Genomic DNA, 15138 nt, shown 5'->3' with positions numbered 1-15138 from the left:
GTTTGGTCAGGGCGTGAGTTGGGTGGGTTGTCTATGTTAGTTTGTCTATGATTTTCTATTTCTGTGTTTGGCCTGGTATGGTTCTCAATCAGAGGCAGCTGTTAATCGTTGTCCCTGATTGAGAACCATATTTAGGTAGCCTGTTTTCCATTGTGTTTTGTGAGTGGTTATTTTCTGTTTAGTGTTGTGTTGCACCTTACAGGACTGTTCTTTGGTTGTTTATTGTTTTGTTTTCAGTGTTCATTAAAATATTTAAAATATGAACACTTGCCATGCTGCACCTTGGTCATCCTCTCCTTCCCCAGACGACAAGCGTTACAGAACCACCCACCAAGAAAGGACCAAGCAGCGTGGTAATGGGCAGCAGCAGCAGCGGCCGGAATCGTAGGACTCCTGGACATGGGAGGAGATTCTGGACGGCAAGGGACCATGGGCACAGGCTGGAGAATATCACCGCCCCAAGGCTGAGCTGGAGGCAGCGAAAGATGAGGAGGCAGCATGGCGGCGTGGTTGGAAGCCCGAGAGGCAGCCCCAAAAATGTATTGGGGGGAACACGGGGAGTGTGGCTAAGTCAGGTAGGAGACCTGAGCCAACTCCCCGTGCTTACTGGTGAGCATGAGGGACCGGGCAGGCATCGTGTTATGCCTTTAGGCGCACGGTGTCCCCGATGCGTGTGCATAGCCCGGTGCGGGACATTGCAGCGCCTCATATTGGCCGGGCTAGAGTGGGCATCAAGCCAGGTGCCATGAAGCCGGCTCAACGCATCTGGTCTCCAGTGCGTCTCCTCGGGCCGGTGTACATGGCACCAGCCCTGCAGATGGTGTCCCCGGTTCGCCAGCACAGCCCAGTGCGGGCTATTCCACCTCGCCGCACTGGCCTGGCTACGGGGAGCATTCAGTCCGGTAGGGTTGGGCAGGCTCGTTGTTCGAGACCTTCTGTGCGCCTTCACGGTCCGGTCTACCCGGTGCCACCTCCAGGCACTAGCCCTCCGGTGGCAGCCCCCCCGCACCAGGTTGTCTCTTAAATGCATTAAGAAGGAAAGAAATTCCACAAATTAACTTTTAACAAAGCACACCTGTTAATTGAAATGCTATCCAGGTGACTACCTCATGAAGCTGGTTGAGAGAATGCCAACATTGTGCAAAGCTGTCATCAAGGCAAAGGGTGGCTACTTTGAACAATCTAAATGAATATAAAATGTATTTTGACAGTGGTTGGTTACTACATGATTCTATATATGTTATTTCATAGTTTTAAAGTCTTCACTATTATTTTACAATGTATAAAATAGTACAAATTTAAAAAAACTTAGAATGAGTAGGCGTGTCCAAACTTTTGACTGGTACTGTATATCTGAAAATCCCAGCTCATTGGCTGTCTACCTATCTACGTTTCAAACCAATAGGTGGTCATTGGACCAAGACACTGTCAATCAAGTGAACGCTGCTCGTCTCATTGGTGCGTAATGATGGCTGATTTTCATGGGCTAATTGACATGTTCTGTAGACAAAATGTAATGTAGAATGATGAAACATGTTTGGTTGCCTTCTACAGTGTCTAAGGTTTGCACAGAAACTGAACTTGACCGGGTTAAGATTGTGAGGTTTCTGGCTGAGGATAGCTGAACGGCACCAGAGTATTTAGCCTCTCACTTTGCCAGAAGAAATGCAATTCTAATCATATCTAAAGCATTCCTTTAAAAGGTGATTTTTTGACATCTGAAATCCGGAAATGGCTCCTTGATATAAACTGAGTGGGACCGTGCAGGAACTCATCATTATCAGATGTCAATGGACTGTCCAATGGCAGGCATCAATGGGCGTTTCCTGATATCAAGGAAAGCCAATATCAAGAAACGCCCCAAATTGTGGTCTGCAATTACACTATATTGTAACGTCCTACTGGGCAGACTTCAATTCAATGTATTTTCCATGTTGATTCAACATAACGTAATTGAAAAGACGTGGAAACAATGGTCACTCAACCAGTATCTACCCAGTGGGATAGGCCTATGTCAGTTTCAGTTTCATAAAATGATTGTGAGCTGCACACTCCATTATTTGATTACACGCGATGGAATCCATGTTCATATGCCTATTGCCTACTTATAAAACTCAATTGACATAGGCTGTTACTTTTTCACAATGTTTTATTTCACACTATTTGAACATCTCCGCAGCGGCAGTCCGCAGTCAGGTTTCAAACTTTAGGCTCCTTTGGACGGCAGGCGGGGTAAGAGAGGGAATCCTGGGGTGAGATTTACTTTACCATTCAAACCAGTGCTGGGTGGAGCTACAGTATCTACGGATGGAGTCACTCCAAACTTGGCTCGCCAGTCGCCTCAAATACTTTACTTCAGCAAGTTGGACTATTTACCAATGTGAATGTTCGGCAGACAGTGTCCAGGTGCACAGCATTTGATCTCCCTCCATACTGAGTTTTATCGCGCAGCAAGTCCCGTTTTTCGCCAATATCGGAAGACTGATTTTTATTTTATTTGAAATAACAAATGCTGATTTTGCTGGAAATGTAATCTATGAAACAAAGGCAGAAGTTGACTTGATTCCCTTTTCCCTGTCCCGAGAACTATTGGAAGAGATGTATTTCTGATCATGGACTAAAGAAGATGCCTTTGCCCTGTACATCAAAACACATGTTTTGCCTGCGCGATTAGCATACAGAGATCCTTGTGGATTAATTTAAGGACGATGGATAATTTTTTCACCGAGGTAAGTTGGCTATTAAAACTTTGTTGTCCTAAAAACGCATCATTGAGTTACAAGTTGGTATAACAAGTCTGTAGTAAGAATTATATTTCAAGAAAGTGATGGGAAACAACTTTCATTCTTTTTTGGGGGAGCTGAAAGTTGATGCCATGTAAACCTTGTATTTATGCGCTCTAAGGAATACGAATGAATAGCAAATGTTCTTATTTCTGTAACATCGTTCCTTATAATGCAATAATGAGAGAGAGTTCATCAGACAGTGGTCGTAACGCTAGCTCGTAGATTTAGGCTGTGTGTCAAATGCTTCTGGATAAAACAGGGTTTGGACATTTTCCAAGTAGAACTCTGGCATTTCCGTACCTTCGTTTTTTCACGTTTCCTCCTAGAAGACATCCTGCGAAAGCTAATAATAGAAGCAATAGAATATGGATTCAACCTACACCACTTGAGTAAAGGGAAACTGTAATTAGCCGATTATTGACACTTGTTGATTTGACAATAGGCACGCATATTTATAGCCTATAGAAAACCCAAACACTATGAGCCTCATTAATATGCCTACTACTGGCTTGTTATTACAGTTGAATAATGTTCGTTAAAGAACTGATAATGCTTTATACCTTTCAATATTTTAAATACTGTTATCACACATAGCATATTAGCTAAATGCTTTATATTTATCCTCTTCATAAAAACCTGAGATATTAAATGGTATAAAACATGGGATAAAACACAAAATGCTTGTAAGGTTAACCTGCATACAAAATTATCCACTGTTAAATCAACACTGATGGTGTTTAATTCAACACTGGTCCAGTGTCTACACAACACGTGTGGCAATAGGCCTAGCTGATTATTGAGATGATTAGCAATGCATCTAAAATATGTGTGTGAAAAAAAACTGTGTCTTGAGTATCATTTGAAATGTTGAGACAAGAAGAATGGGAGTGGTGTGTTGAAATTTACTGTTTGCTTTCTCGGTGTGGAAACTTTATTTGGAGAGTTCACAACCTGATAGACTTATGAAAAACAAGTTTTGATTTATATCATACCATTTACAAGTTTTGCCAATTTGTTCATTGCGTTTTGTTTGTGCGCAATCAGCATGTCTTGTTTCTCTGTCCTAATGTTGACGGAGCATGCGCAACTGAGCACACATAGAAGTAGGCTAACTAGCCTGCTGCCGCAAATGTAGGAAAGTACCCATTTGGGGATGTCTGATTTTTGAGATTCCTTCTCAGTTATTTTTAATTCACCTTTTACATTTTTTTTTACATCCATTGTGAATGATAATACAGTGCCTTTGTAAATTATGATGACAATGCAAAATGCAAAAACAGGTTTTTAGAAATGTTTGCAAATGTATTAAAAACAAAATACAGATACCTTATTTACATAAGCATTCAGACCATTTGCTATGAGACTCGAAATTGAGCTCAGGTGCATCCTGTTTCCATTGATCATCCTTGAGATGTTTCGACAACTTCATTGGAGTCCACCTGTGGTAAATTAAATTAATTGGACATGATTTGCAAAGGCATATACCTGTCTATATAAGGTCTCACAGTTGTCAGAGCAAAAACCAAGCCAAGAGGTCAAAGGTAATTGTCTGTAGAGCTCTGAGACAGAATCCTGTCGAGGTACAGATCTGGGGAAGGGTACCAAAAAAATTTGGCAGCATTGAAGGTTCCCAAGAATACAGTGGCCTACATCATTATTAAACGGAAGAAGTTTGGAACCACCGAGACTCTTCCTAGAGCTGGCCGCCAGGCCAAACTGAGCAATCGGGGGAGAAGGGCCTTGGTCAGGGAGGTGACCAAAAACCAGATGGTCACTCTGACGGAGCTCTAGCGTTCCTCGATGGAGATCAGAGAACTTTCCAGAAGGACAACCATCTCTGCAGCACTCCACCAATCAGGCCTAAATGGTAGAGTGGCCAGACGGAAGCCACTCCTCAGTAAAAGGCACATGACAGCCCGCTATGAGTTTGCCAAAAGGCACATGAAGACTCTCAGATCACGAGAAACAATATTCTCTGGTCTGATGAAACCAAGATCAAACTCTTTGACCTGAATGCCAAGCGTCACGTTCTGGAGGAAACCTGGCACCATCCCTATGGTGAAGCATGGTGGTGGCAGCATCAGCTGTGTGGATGTTTTTCAGAGGCAGGGACTGGGAGACTAGTCAGGATTGAGGCAAAGATGAACGGAGCAAAGTACAGAGAGATCCTTGATGATAACCTGCATCCATGTTCAGTCTGGTGGCCTTCAACAAGTGAGATCCTAAGTGAATATGTTATAATTCAAATTAAGTTAAATTAAGTATTTGATGAGGCATTATTTTGAGGGCCTAGTTTTACACAAATACAGTGGCCTGAAACTCATGGTTTTCAGGCCTGCGAGTCACATATGATGGCTTGCAAAGTAATGTGTAATTCCTATTGGAATCCAGCCAGAGTGGGGATATCCAACATTTTTATTCACCCACAGCCTACATTTAGAATGACTGCCAGGTTGAAAAGGATAAGATATGAGACTACCTAAACCATCTAACCTGGAAAAAACATTTCCAAGTAACAGATTGAATTAGCTTGGAAAAATGTACGTTATTTATATTTGAGTAGCATATGATTAATTAATCAATCAATGTACATGCAAAAACATAGATATTGAAACAAACAATTCTAAAGAACATCCTACAATAGAACATGCTGGGAAATATGATAATGACGGTGTGGTTTTGGTTTAACACTGGTTGTTAATAGCAAAACTGTTGTTCTTTTTGACTAATGAGTGTTAATTTAACACTTAAAGAGTTCGTTTAATACCTGAATCAACACAAAAAAATGGGGAAGGGTACATTGAAAAATGAACACTAGTTAACACTGGCCAATTTGCTGTGTGAGTCAGGGAAATACGGTGTCGAAACCACAGTGTACGTACAATTTTGGTATTTATTAGGATCCCCGTTAGCCGCTGCAAATGCATCATCAACTCTTCCGGGGGTCCACAATGACAGTTGATTTGTGAAACCTGTATGATGAAAAGAACACCACTCCCTTTTGATGATGCAGGTATAAGCTGGAAAAAGTGTTGACGTTTGAGTCACACCTGAATATCACTTTGCCCCAAGCGGTTATTGCACCACCACTGACAGTTGGGAAAGTTGACTTCACCTATCTATCTATCATTACGTATGATGTGTTTGTTTATTGGCGTGGGTGTGGCTGAATATAAAAATACAAAAAAATCTATTCCCCCCTCAGGTAGAAAAGGCATGATCATCACCATAACCAACCAAAGTAGATAAGCAAGTAGAAGCAACAGTTAGTTGATATCCTTGTTGCATGACCACAGAAATTCTGAAAACAGTGAATATTTCTCACTGCCAGAAGCAGGCAGGCCGATATTTGAGACTACTCTGTGTGAGCCTGCCTGCTTCTGGCAATGAGAAATATTCACTGCCTTTATATCTCTCAGTTAATCTCTGCCTGAAACAAAGCCCCCAGTCTTTAAGGAAAAGGGCATTTGACAAGGAAACAAACTCGCTTCCAACCAGTAAAGGTAGTGCAGAGAATGTAGATTAGCTTATTTCCCCCTGGTAGATACATATAGATATATTCTTTTCGGTCTTGATATTCAAAAGTCAAAACACTGGCTGGCTTCAAGGTTGAGTGTTCATTCATTTAGTGGTGATAGACGGCACTCACCACTGGCCATTTTATTGTACGTTTCCATAGATTGGTAAGATAACATTCACAAGTAGGTTTTCCTGTAGACTCCAATAGTAGCCTGCAACCTTATCCAGTGGCCAGTCGGTCTTGACACAGCAGAGTCAGACGGTTCAATGTCTATCAGCACTGTCAGTTGAATGGGCTTGTGTTTGTTTGAACTGCTGTGTTGTGGGCGGACTTGCTTCAAGATAGCTTGGGCAGACTTCACTTTCCACCTACAGTGCCTTCAGAAAATATTCCTACCCCTTGATTTATTCCACATTTCGTTGGGTTACAGCCTGAATTCAAAATGGATTAGAATGGATTACACACAATACCCCATAACGACAAAGTGAAACATGTTTTTAGAATTGTTTTTATAATTGTTGTTGAAAATGAAATACAGAAATGTACTGTAAATCGACCACCCAGGAACATTCAGTGTTTTCTTGCTGAGAAACCTTGGCCTTGTGTTTTAGCTTATTGTCCTGCTGAAAGGCCATCTCCCAGTGTCTGGTGGAAAGCAGACTGAACCAGAGTTTCTTCTAGGATTTTGCCTGTGCTTAGCTCCATTCTGTTTCTTTTTTATCCTGAAAAACTCCCCAGTGATACAGCCACCACTATGCTTGAAAATATGGAGAGTGGTACTCAGTAATGTGTCCAATTCTTCTGTTGGATTTTCCCCAAACGGCACTTTATATTCAGGGCAAAAGGTTTATTGCTGTACCACATTTTTTGCAGCATTACTTTAGTGCCTTGTTGCAAATAGGATGCATGTTTTGGAATACTTTATTCTGTACAGGCGTCCTTTTTTTCACTTTGTCAATTAGGTTAGTATTATGGAGTAATAACTACAGGGTTGATCCATCCTCAGTTTTCTCCTATCACAGCCATTAAACTCTGTAACTGTTTTGAAGTCACCATTGGCCTCATGGTGAAATCCTTGAGCGGTTTTCTTCCTCTCTGGCAACTGAGTTAGAAAGGACGCCCATATCTTTGTAGTGACTGGGTGTATTGATATGCCATCCAAAGTGTATTTCATATTTTCACCATGCTCAAAGGGATATTTAATATCTGCTTTTCTTCTTCTGTGTGTTTGAAATGTTCTGCTTGACTGAGGGACCTTACAGATAATTGTATGTGTGGGGTACAGCGATGAGGTAGTCATTCAAAAATCGTAAACACTATTATTGCACACAGAGTCCTCCAACATATTATGTGACTTGTTAAGCATATTTTTACTCCTGAACTTATTTAGGCTTGCCATAACAAAGGGGTTGAATACTTCTTGACTCAAGACATTTAAACTTGACATTTTTAATAAATGTGTAAAAATGTCCAAAAAACAATTTCACTTTGACATTATGGGGTAGTATATGTAGGCCAGTGACACATAAACATGAATCCATTTTAAATTCAGGCTGTAACAAAACAAAACATGGGGAAAAAGTAAAGGGGTGTATATTTTTTGAATGCATTGTATCAGGTCCAACGTGTCACTAATAACACTGGCACATTACTGGTAGAAGTTTCCCCTAGTGCAGCTACGGGTCAAGTAGGCTTATTTCCCCTATGCAAATCTTCAACTGAAGAATGAAAACTGTTAGAAAGTTAAACTAAATCCAGCACAGCACTGAGGGACAACTTTATTCTACACTTGTGGCAGGTCTGTGGGACTGAGTGCTGACATTGACAATGGCCATTTGAATCATGGAAGCATTTTTTGATAGATACAGCATGTCTCAACATTTGAAACCCATAAGATATTTAAGACAGTGTCAACTCACTTCACTAAAGAGGGTTTCATTCATATCATTTTATTAGTATAACTATTTTGCGAGGGTACTTCTTGTACAGTTGCTGATAAAACGATCATCAGTGATCAATTATAAAAATTCTCAAACACTGGATATACTCTTTCAATGCACCAGTCACTAGATGTCACAACTTATTGAGGACACTGTGAACTAACTGTTTCATGAGCAAAATATGTTGAGCCTCTGTGAATACAACCTCATGAAATCATTCTAGAATACCGCTGCTTTGCAGGCTACTCCCATAGCCCGCAACTGTCTGCATTTCTCATTCAGGGCATAAAATATAATAGCCTAATCATGATGTTAATGGTGTTACCACAACAAACACAGTCTATATACCCACATTATACTGAAACGCTCTCATGATGAATTCAAAGCAGCAGTGCTGTGTTAGATGTTGAAGTTTCTTTCTCTCTTTCTTCCGGCTTCTTCAAGGGTTGAAACGTGACACCTGTGAAACGGCTAGATGGAATTTAAAGATCTTGCAGATTTAGAATTTTGTGCTCAGCTGCGTTCTTTGTCTTCTACCTAATGCGGTTACCATGTACTCCTGTTCTTACTGAACATTTGCTTAGTCTGAAACCTCATTATGTGGACAATTGTTGAGATTACTTACAAGTTAATAAACTGGACACAAGACTAACAGCCATAAAAGTGAATATTTGGGAACACTTAACTTGACGGGTACATACTTATGTACTTCATAACACAGTTATTAACATACCTACCAGCATTCATAAACTGCAAGGCAACAATGGCAAAACATACAAAAATATCAACTTGGTTGATAGCTGACACAAGTCGACATAAGCATGTATGAAACTGCTAATGAGTGTGGTATGTATGGGTTATTAATGTGTTATGAAGTAGGCACCCTTCAAGTAAAGGTTTGAAAATCAGTACATGAGATTTGTTGGAGCATGTACAGTTGAAGTCGGAAGTTTACATACACCTTAGCCAAATACATTTAAACACAGTTTTTCACAATTCCTTATATTTAATTCTAGTACAAATTCCCTGTCTTAGGTCAGTTAGGATCACCACTTTATTTTAAGGACATGAAATTTCAGAATAATAGTAGAGAGAATTATTTATTTCAGCTTTTATTTCTTTCATCACATTCCCAGTGAGTCAGAAGTTTACATACACTTAATTTGTATTTGGTAGCATTGCCTTTAAATTGTTTAATTTGGGTCAAATGTTTCAGGTAGCCTTCCACAAGCTTCACAGAATAAGTTGGGTGAATTTTGGCCCATTCCTCCTGACAGAGCTGGTGTAACTGAGTCAGGTTTGTAGGCCTCCTTGCTCGCACACGCTTTTTCAGTTCTCGCCACAAATGTACTATAGGATTGGGGTCAGGGCTTTGTGATGGCCACTCCAATACCTTGACTTTGTTGTCCTTAAGCCATTTTGCCACAACTTTGGAAGTATGCTTGGGGTCATTGTCCATTTGGAAGGCCCATTTGCGACCAAGCTTTAACTTCCTGAATGATGTCTTGAGATGTTGCTTCAATATATCCACATCATTTTCCTACTCATCATGCCATCTATTTTGTGGAGTGCACCAGTCCCTCCTGCAGCATAGCACCCCACAACATGATGCTGCCACCCCCGTGCTTCATGGTTGGGATGGTGTTCTTCGGCTTGCCTTCTCCTTGCCTCCCCCTTTTTCCTCCAAACATAACGATGGTCATTATGGTCAAACAGTTCTATTTTTCTTTCATCAGACCAGAGGACATTTCTCCAAAAAGTACAATCTTTGTCCCCATGTGCAGTTGCAAACTGTAGTCTGGCTTTTTTATGGCGGTTTTGAAGTAGTAGCTTCTTCCTTGCTGAGCGGCCTTTCAGGTTATGTTGATATAGGACTTGTTTTACTGTGGATATATATAATTTTGTACCTGTTTCCTCCAGCATCTTCACAGGGTCCTTTGCTGTTATGGGATGGATTTGCACTTTTTGCACCAAAGTACGTTAATCTCTAGGAGACAGAACGCGTCTCCTTCCTGAGCGATAGCTGCGTGGTCCCATGGTGTTATACTTGCATACTATTGTTTGTACAGATGAACGTGGTACCTTCAGTCATTTGGAAATTGCTCCCAAGGATGAACCAGACTTGTGGAGGTCTACAATTGTATTTCTGAGGTCTTGGCTGATTTATTTTTATTTTCCGATGATGTCAAGCAAAGAGGCACTGCATTTGAAGGTAGGCCTTGAAATACATCCACAGGTACACCTCCAATTGACTCAAATTATGCCAATTAGCCTATCAGAAGCTTCTAAAGCCATGACATCATTTTATGAAGCATGTGACAAATGACATTTGATTTAGAAGTCCTGACATTCAAAACTTTACCTGAAGGGTGCCTACTTAAGGACTTCATAAAACAGTCATAACCCATACATAGGAACCTCAGTTTCTGTGACATCTCTAAAAGCCAAATACCAGTTTCATGAAGTTGGCCTTTGACAATTTGTAACACCTGAAACATAAACAAGAGTCTTGTCTTAGCACACTTTTAGGATGGTTGTATCGTATTTCACCCTTCATTTTAGTGCATGTGACCCTACCAAAGGAAATCAGGAGAAGTCTGTGAGCCAGCCAGTCAGTCAAGTTTCTCCTGAAGAATGGCTGCTGGATCATTTAACACTTTTTCACACCACTCTTGAAATAACACCTACTCAAGGAAGCAGATATTTTGGGTCGAAGCCAGAACAGTCTGCAATGTATCTCGAAGCGTTTTCTCCGCCCTGAACCGACAGAGTAAGGTCACAGAGCAACTGTGACGGATACAAATTAAACATGATCCCACCCTGCATCTCCTACGTACTGATTGAACCGACTGTTTACATACCCATGGGCTTGATACACTTTTGGCCAAAATCTGCTCCCTTTTGGAGATGGCCCCCAAACATCCGAAATACAAAAATAAGTGTCCACAAAATTCCTCAGAGTCTTTTGACTTTTCGATTTTCTAGGTTAAACCCTGCTTCAAACATCACGATACAGCTCAGTATGTAGATCTCTATAGCATCTAGACAGGGCATGACTTCACCTCACTGCTAACTGTAAGGATATACTCACTGAGCCCACAGTGTGTTTCTGTTTACCATGTCAAGGTGTAAATTAGTGTGGAATATAAACCACTTTTACCCATACTCTTCAGTGCGAATGGATGAGCTTGAGAAAAACAATCTGGGTTGTGTTCATTAGGGCAGGCAACAGAAAACATAGAAAACTTTTTCAAATGTAAAACAAAAATGTGTGTTTCTTATTTAAACATTTCAGGTAGTCCCTCCCTGTTTCGCATTCTCTTCCATTTGGTACGCAATGAAAAAAGGCCCAATTCCCTGCCTGATAGCTGGTAACATTCCGTATGGCTCTGAAACATCTTACCTCTACCGTCCTCCTGCTTGAGTCAGTATGTGTGTCTGTATACAGGCCATGGTTGTGTTCCATCACTCTCGTTTCCTTTTCACCTCTTTGCATGTTTTTGGTTCAAACATTTTTTTTTAGGTTTTTGTGATCAGTGGTGCAGCTTTTTTGATTTTATTTTTATAATTTAACCTTTATCTAACTAGGAAAGTCAGTTAAGAACAAATTCTTATTTTCAATGACAGCCTAGGAACAGTGGGTTAACTGCCTGCTCAGGGGTAGAACGACAAATTTGTACCTTGTCAGCTCAGGGGTTTGAACTTGCAACCTTCCGGTTACTAGTCCAACACTCTAACCACTAGGCTACCCTGCCGCCCCATGATATTAGCTTTGCTTCTTGTATGAAAATACAGTTCTGCAGTCCGTTGTCTTTAGTACAGAATGCTGAGGATACCCACTGGGCACCAACTTCAATTCAACGTCTATCCCATGTTGGTTCACCGTAATTTCAATGAAATTACATGGAAGCAATCTTGATTCAACCAGTGGGTAGTCACTCAGTAAGCTTTTTTGATGTAATATCCCATTGGAAAAAAATGTAAAGTGTTTGAGCATAAAATACATACGCAATATATCAAAATCATCAGTTGGAATATAAAAAATGTCTTCCTGACACTAATGGCTCCTGTTGGATTTGTGTTCCAGACAGTCTAGCTGGTCAATTAAAAAACAGCATAAAAGCCTGATGCATTTTAACCTTGCCTTTTTTGCCAACTGCTTTTATCGTTCATCGTTTCTGAGCAGATATGAGGTGTGATTAAAGTACTTGTGAACGGACAAATTGGTTTCTAGGTTACACCTAGTTTTATCTATCAACTGCCCTTCTTACTTTTTCTATCGAGAGATAAACTCACGACGTGAGATCATGTGGGAGGTGTAAGATGGATTCATGATGGATAAAAGCCTGTTTGTCTGGACATTCTGTTTGGTTATTTAATTGTTATTATCTCCCTGCCATGCAACCCTGTTTCGGTGGAGGAGCTACTGGACTTTTCCTCTAAGAGCCCTACTCAACTGCTTAATGATTCAGCAGTTCTTTTTTTGATACACGCTGTTGGGAACGTGTTTAATGTTAAGCATTAAAGGCTTAAAGGGATACTTCGGGATTTTTGCAACGAAGTCCTTTATCTACTTCCCCAGAGTCAGATGAACTCATGGATACCGTTTGTATGTTCAGATTGTGAGAGAGTATGGCAGTAGGAAAGATAGAGGTTGTGTCAAAAGGCATTAGGCCGGATTTGAAACTATGACAATACTGCAGATGTGTGCCAGAGGCTGCCGCATTACAGCCAAACCAGCCAGGCCACATGATCCTTGTTCTTTTTCAGTTCTATTTGCTGTGTGAGCTCCCCTATCAATGCCATACATTGTGGTTTGAATGTCTTTGTAAGTTCAAGGCAATTAAGAATGTATTCACTCTTTCCAAAAGGAAACGGCTTCTGTTCCTAGGTTTTAATTAGCCAAATATTAAATGCCAAAATAGGTTCCAACTCATATCCAAAATGTCCATATCTTCCAATAAAACTACTTGAGAGATTTCTTTATTACAATTATCACACATTTATTACTCACAGTCCTAACATTAGCCTCAACAAATTGGAATTTGTGTAATGTACAAGAATGGGTTGTAAAGAAATTAAATTGTGTAATACACATGAAATGCGTTGTGAAAAAGATGGTGGATTACTTTTTCGTGTGCCTGTCACGAATTTCGAATAAGTAATTTGTGTCATTTCACAAAAAGCTGTAATAGTGTGTTTGGGTAGATAGGTACGTTAGGCTTTGAGGTTTCATGAAACTAAGGACATGAGGATCCGGTCAGGTAAACAATTTTCAGAGTTTGTTTATATGTCGGCACCCGAGTAATACCTCACCGCTTCTGCCAACATTATTAGCAAGACTACGAAATGGCATTCAGTGCCTTGAAACAGTTCCAAAAAGTCTATATAGTCATCAGATGACCAGGGTCATATTCACCAGAAGTAAAATGGAAGAAAACAGACAGAAATGGGGAGTGAATACCTGAACATGTCCATTGCAAAGTGTTTTGCTACGGTGTGCACTAAGGAATCACGACACAGATTTTAAACGCTGAGAGGGTTGGACTACCTCCCATTTTTTTCTCTTCTTCTTCACATCGCTGACAGAACAAACAGCCTTGAGACCAAATAAACAGCTTGGATCTCTCTATCTTTGTTGTTCAGTCCGTTTTTAGTATGTCCAACCTAATGCCATAGCTCAATGTAACAGATAACGGTGTCTTGAGTATAACAAGGGTTACTGTTGTTACCGTTAGAAGAAAGCCAGAAAGGGAAGCCGGTATTTACATTCGCCCCCTTCTCCTGCATTTGCCCTCCTCCGCTACAATTTTGCAAAACTGTGGATATCCGCACCGGGGGACCACAGCTGGCCAACACATGGCAACACTGGCCTCAGCTGCCAGCCTGTAATATACACATAGACACACACACACGCACACACACACATGGAAAGTAGGTCAGGAAGTCTTTGAGTGTGGGGCCACCGGTTGCTTAGCGAAGGGGCAGAACGAACCCTGATGACTCGGTTGCGCACGATGCGTACAAGGCAAGCAGGTACGAGCTCCATTAAGGATGCAAAAGGACAATACAGACTCAAACTTGAATCAATGTTCGATAGCCATGTTCCCTGTAGTACCACATCAAGGTCAGCATGCCATACACAGTGGACCAAAGTCAGAGTGTGAATTATGCTGTGACATTCAGGGGTCTCTATTTTTTTCTGGACCTCCTATGTGATTTTTAATGGGCCTGATAGTAAAGACATGTCTCGAACTGTACACATTTTGTATTACATTTTAATTGGGCAACAACACAGCCAGTCATCTTATTGTCAAACAAATCACTTCACAAAGTAGGCTTCCTGCGGATGTTCGTCCACCCCAAATAATTCCAGCATCCAAACAGTGCACTATGCACTTGTGCCAGTTGATGAATGGAATGACACATCCGTTATAAAAAGTACAATGACATTCGGTGATTGATTGTAGAAAGAAAATTTGGGAAACCTGAGATACGGGACTGCCCTGAGATGACAGCCACATGAAAGTGCAGCCACATGGCCCAGGGGGGCTGTTAATTCACACTGTGCACTGGACCCACTCCATTTTGCCTACCGCTCCAACAAATCCACATTTCCATTGCTAATCACATTGGCCTAACTCACCTGGAAAAGAGGAACACCTACCGTATGTGAGAATGCTGTTAATTGAGCATTCAACACTATTGTTCCCTCCAAGCTCGTCACCAAGCTCAGGGCCCTAGGCCTGGACACCACCCTCTGCAAATGGATTCTGGACATCCTGACAGGCAGACACACATGCTGTGAGGACTGGCATCAAACGTCTCCTCCACACTGACTCTGAACACTGGGGCCCGTCAGAGATGTGTCCTCGGCCCTCTGCTGTACTCC

The 15138-nt window shown here is 41.1% G+C and overlaps 1 protein-coding gene across 1 annotated transcript in view; it reads left to right on the top strand.

Moving 5' to 3' along the window:
• The first annotated feature begins 2326 nt into the window (after positions 1–2326).
• The window catches only part of myo10 (myosin X), a 255739-nt gene continuing 242927 nt past the window's right edge, over positions 2327–15138 (top strand). Inside the window, exon 1 of the mRNA XM_024419927.2 lies at positions 2327–2729. Within this exon, the coding sequence (XP_024275695.2) occupies positions 2709–2729 (21 nt within the window). The 5' untranslated portion in view covers positions 2327–2708. The remainder of the gene's footprint in view (positions 2730–15138) is intronic.

This window comes from Oncorhynchus tshawytscha, linkage group LG10 (genome assembly GCF_018296145.1).
Source record: "Oncorhynchus tshawytscha isolate Ot180627B linkage group LG10, Otsh_v2.0, whole genome shotgun sequence".
Lineage (NCBI taxonomy): Eukaryota > Metazoa > Chordata > Actinopteri > Salmoniformes > Salmonidae > Oncorhynchus > Oncorhynchus tshawytscha.
Note: the sequence above shows the minus strand (reverse complement) of the source record. Positions and strands in the feature narration are given on the sequence as shown.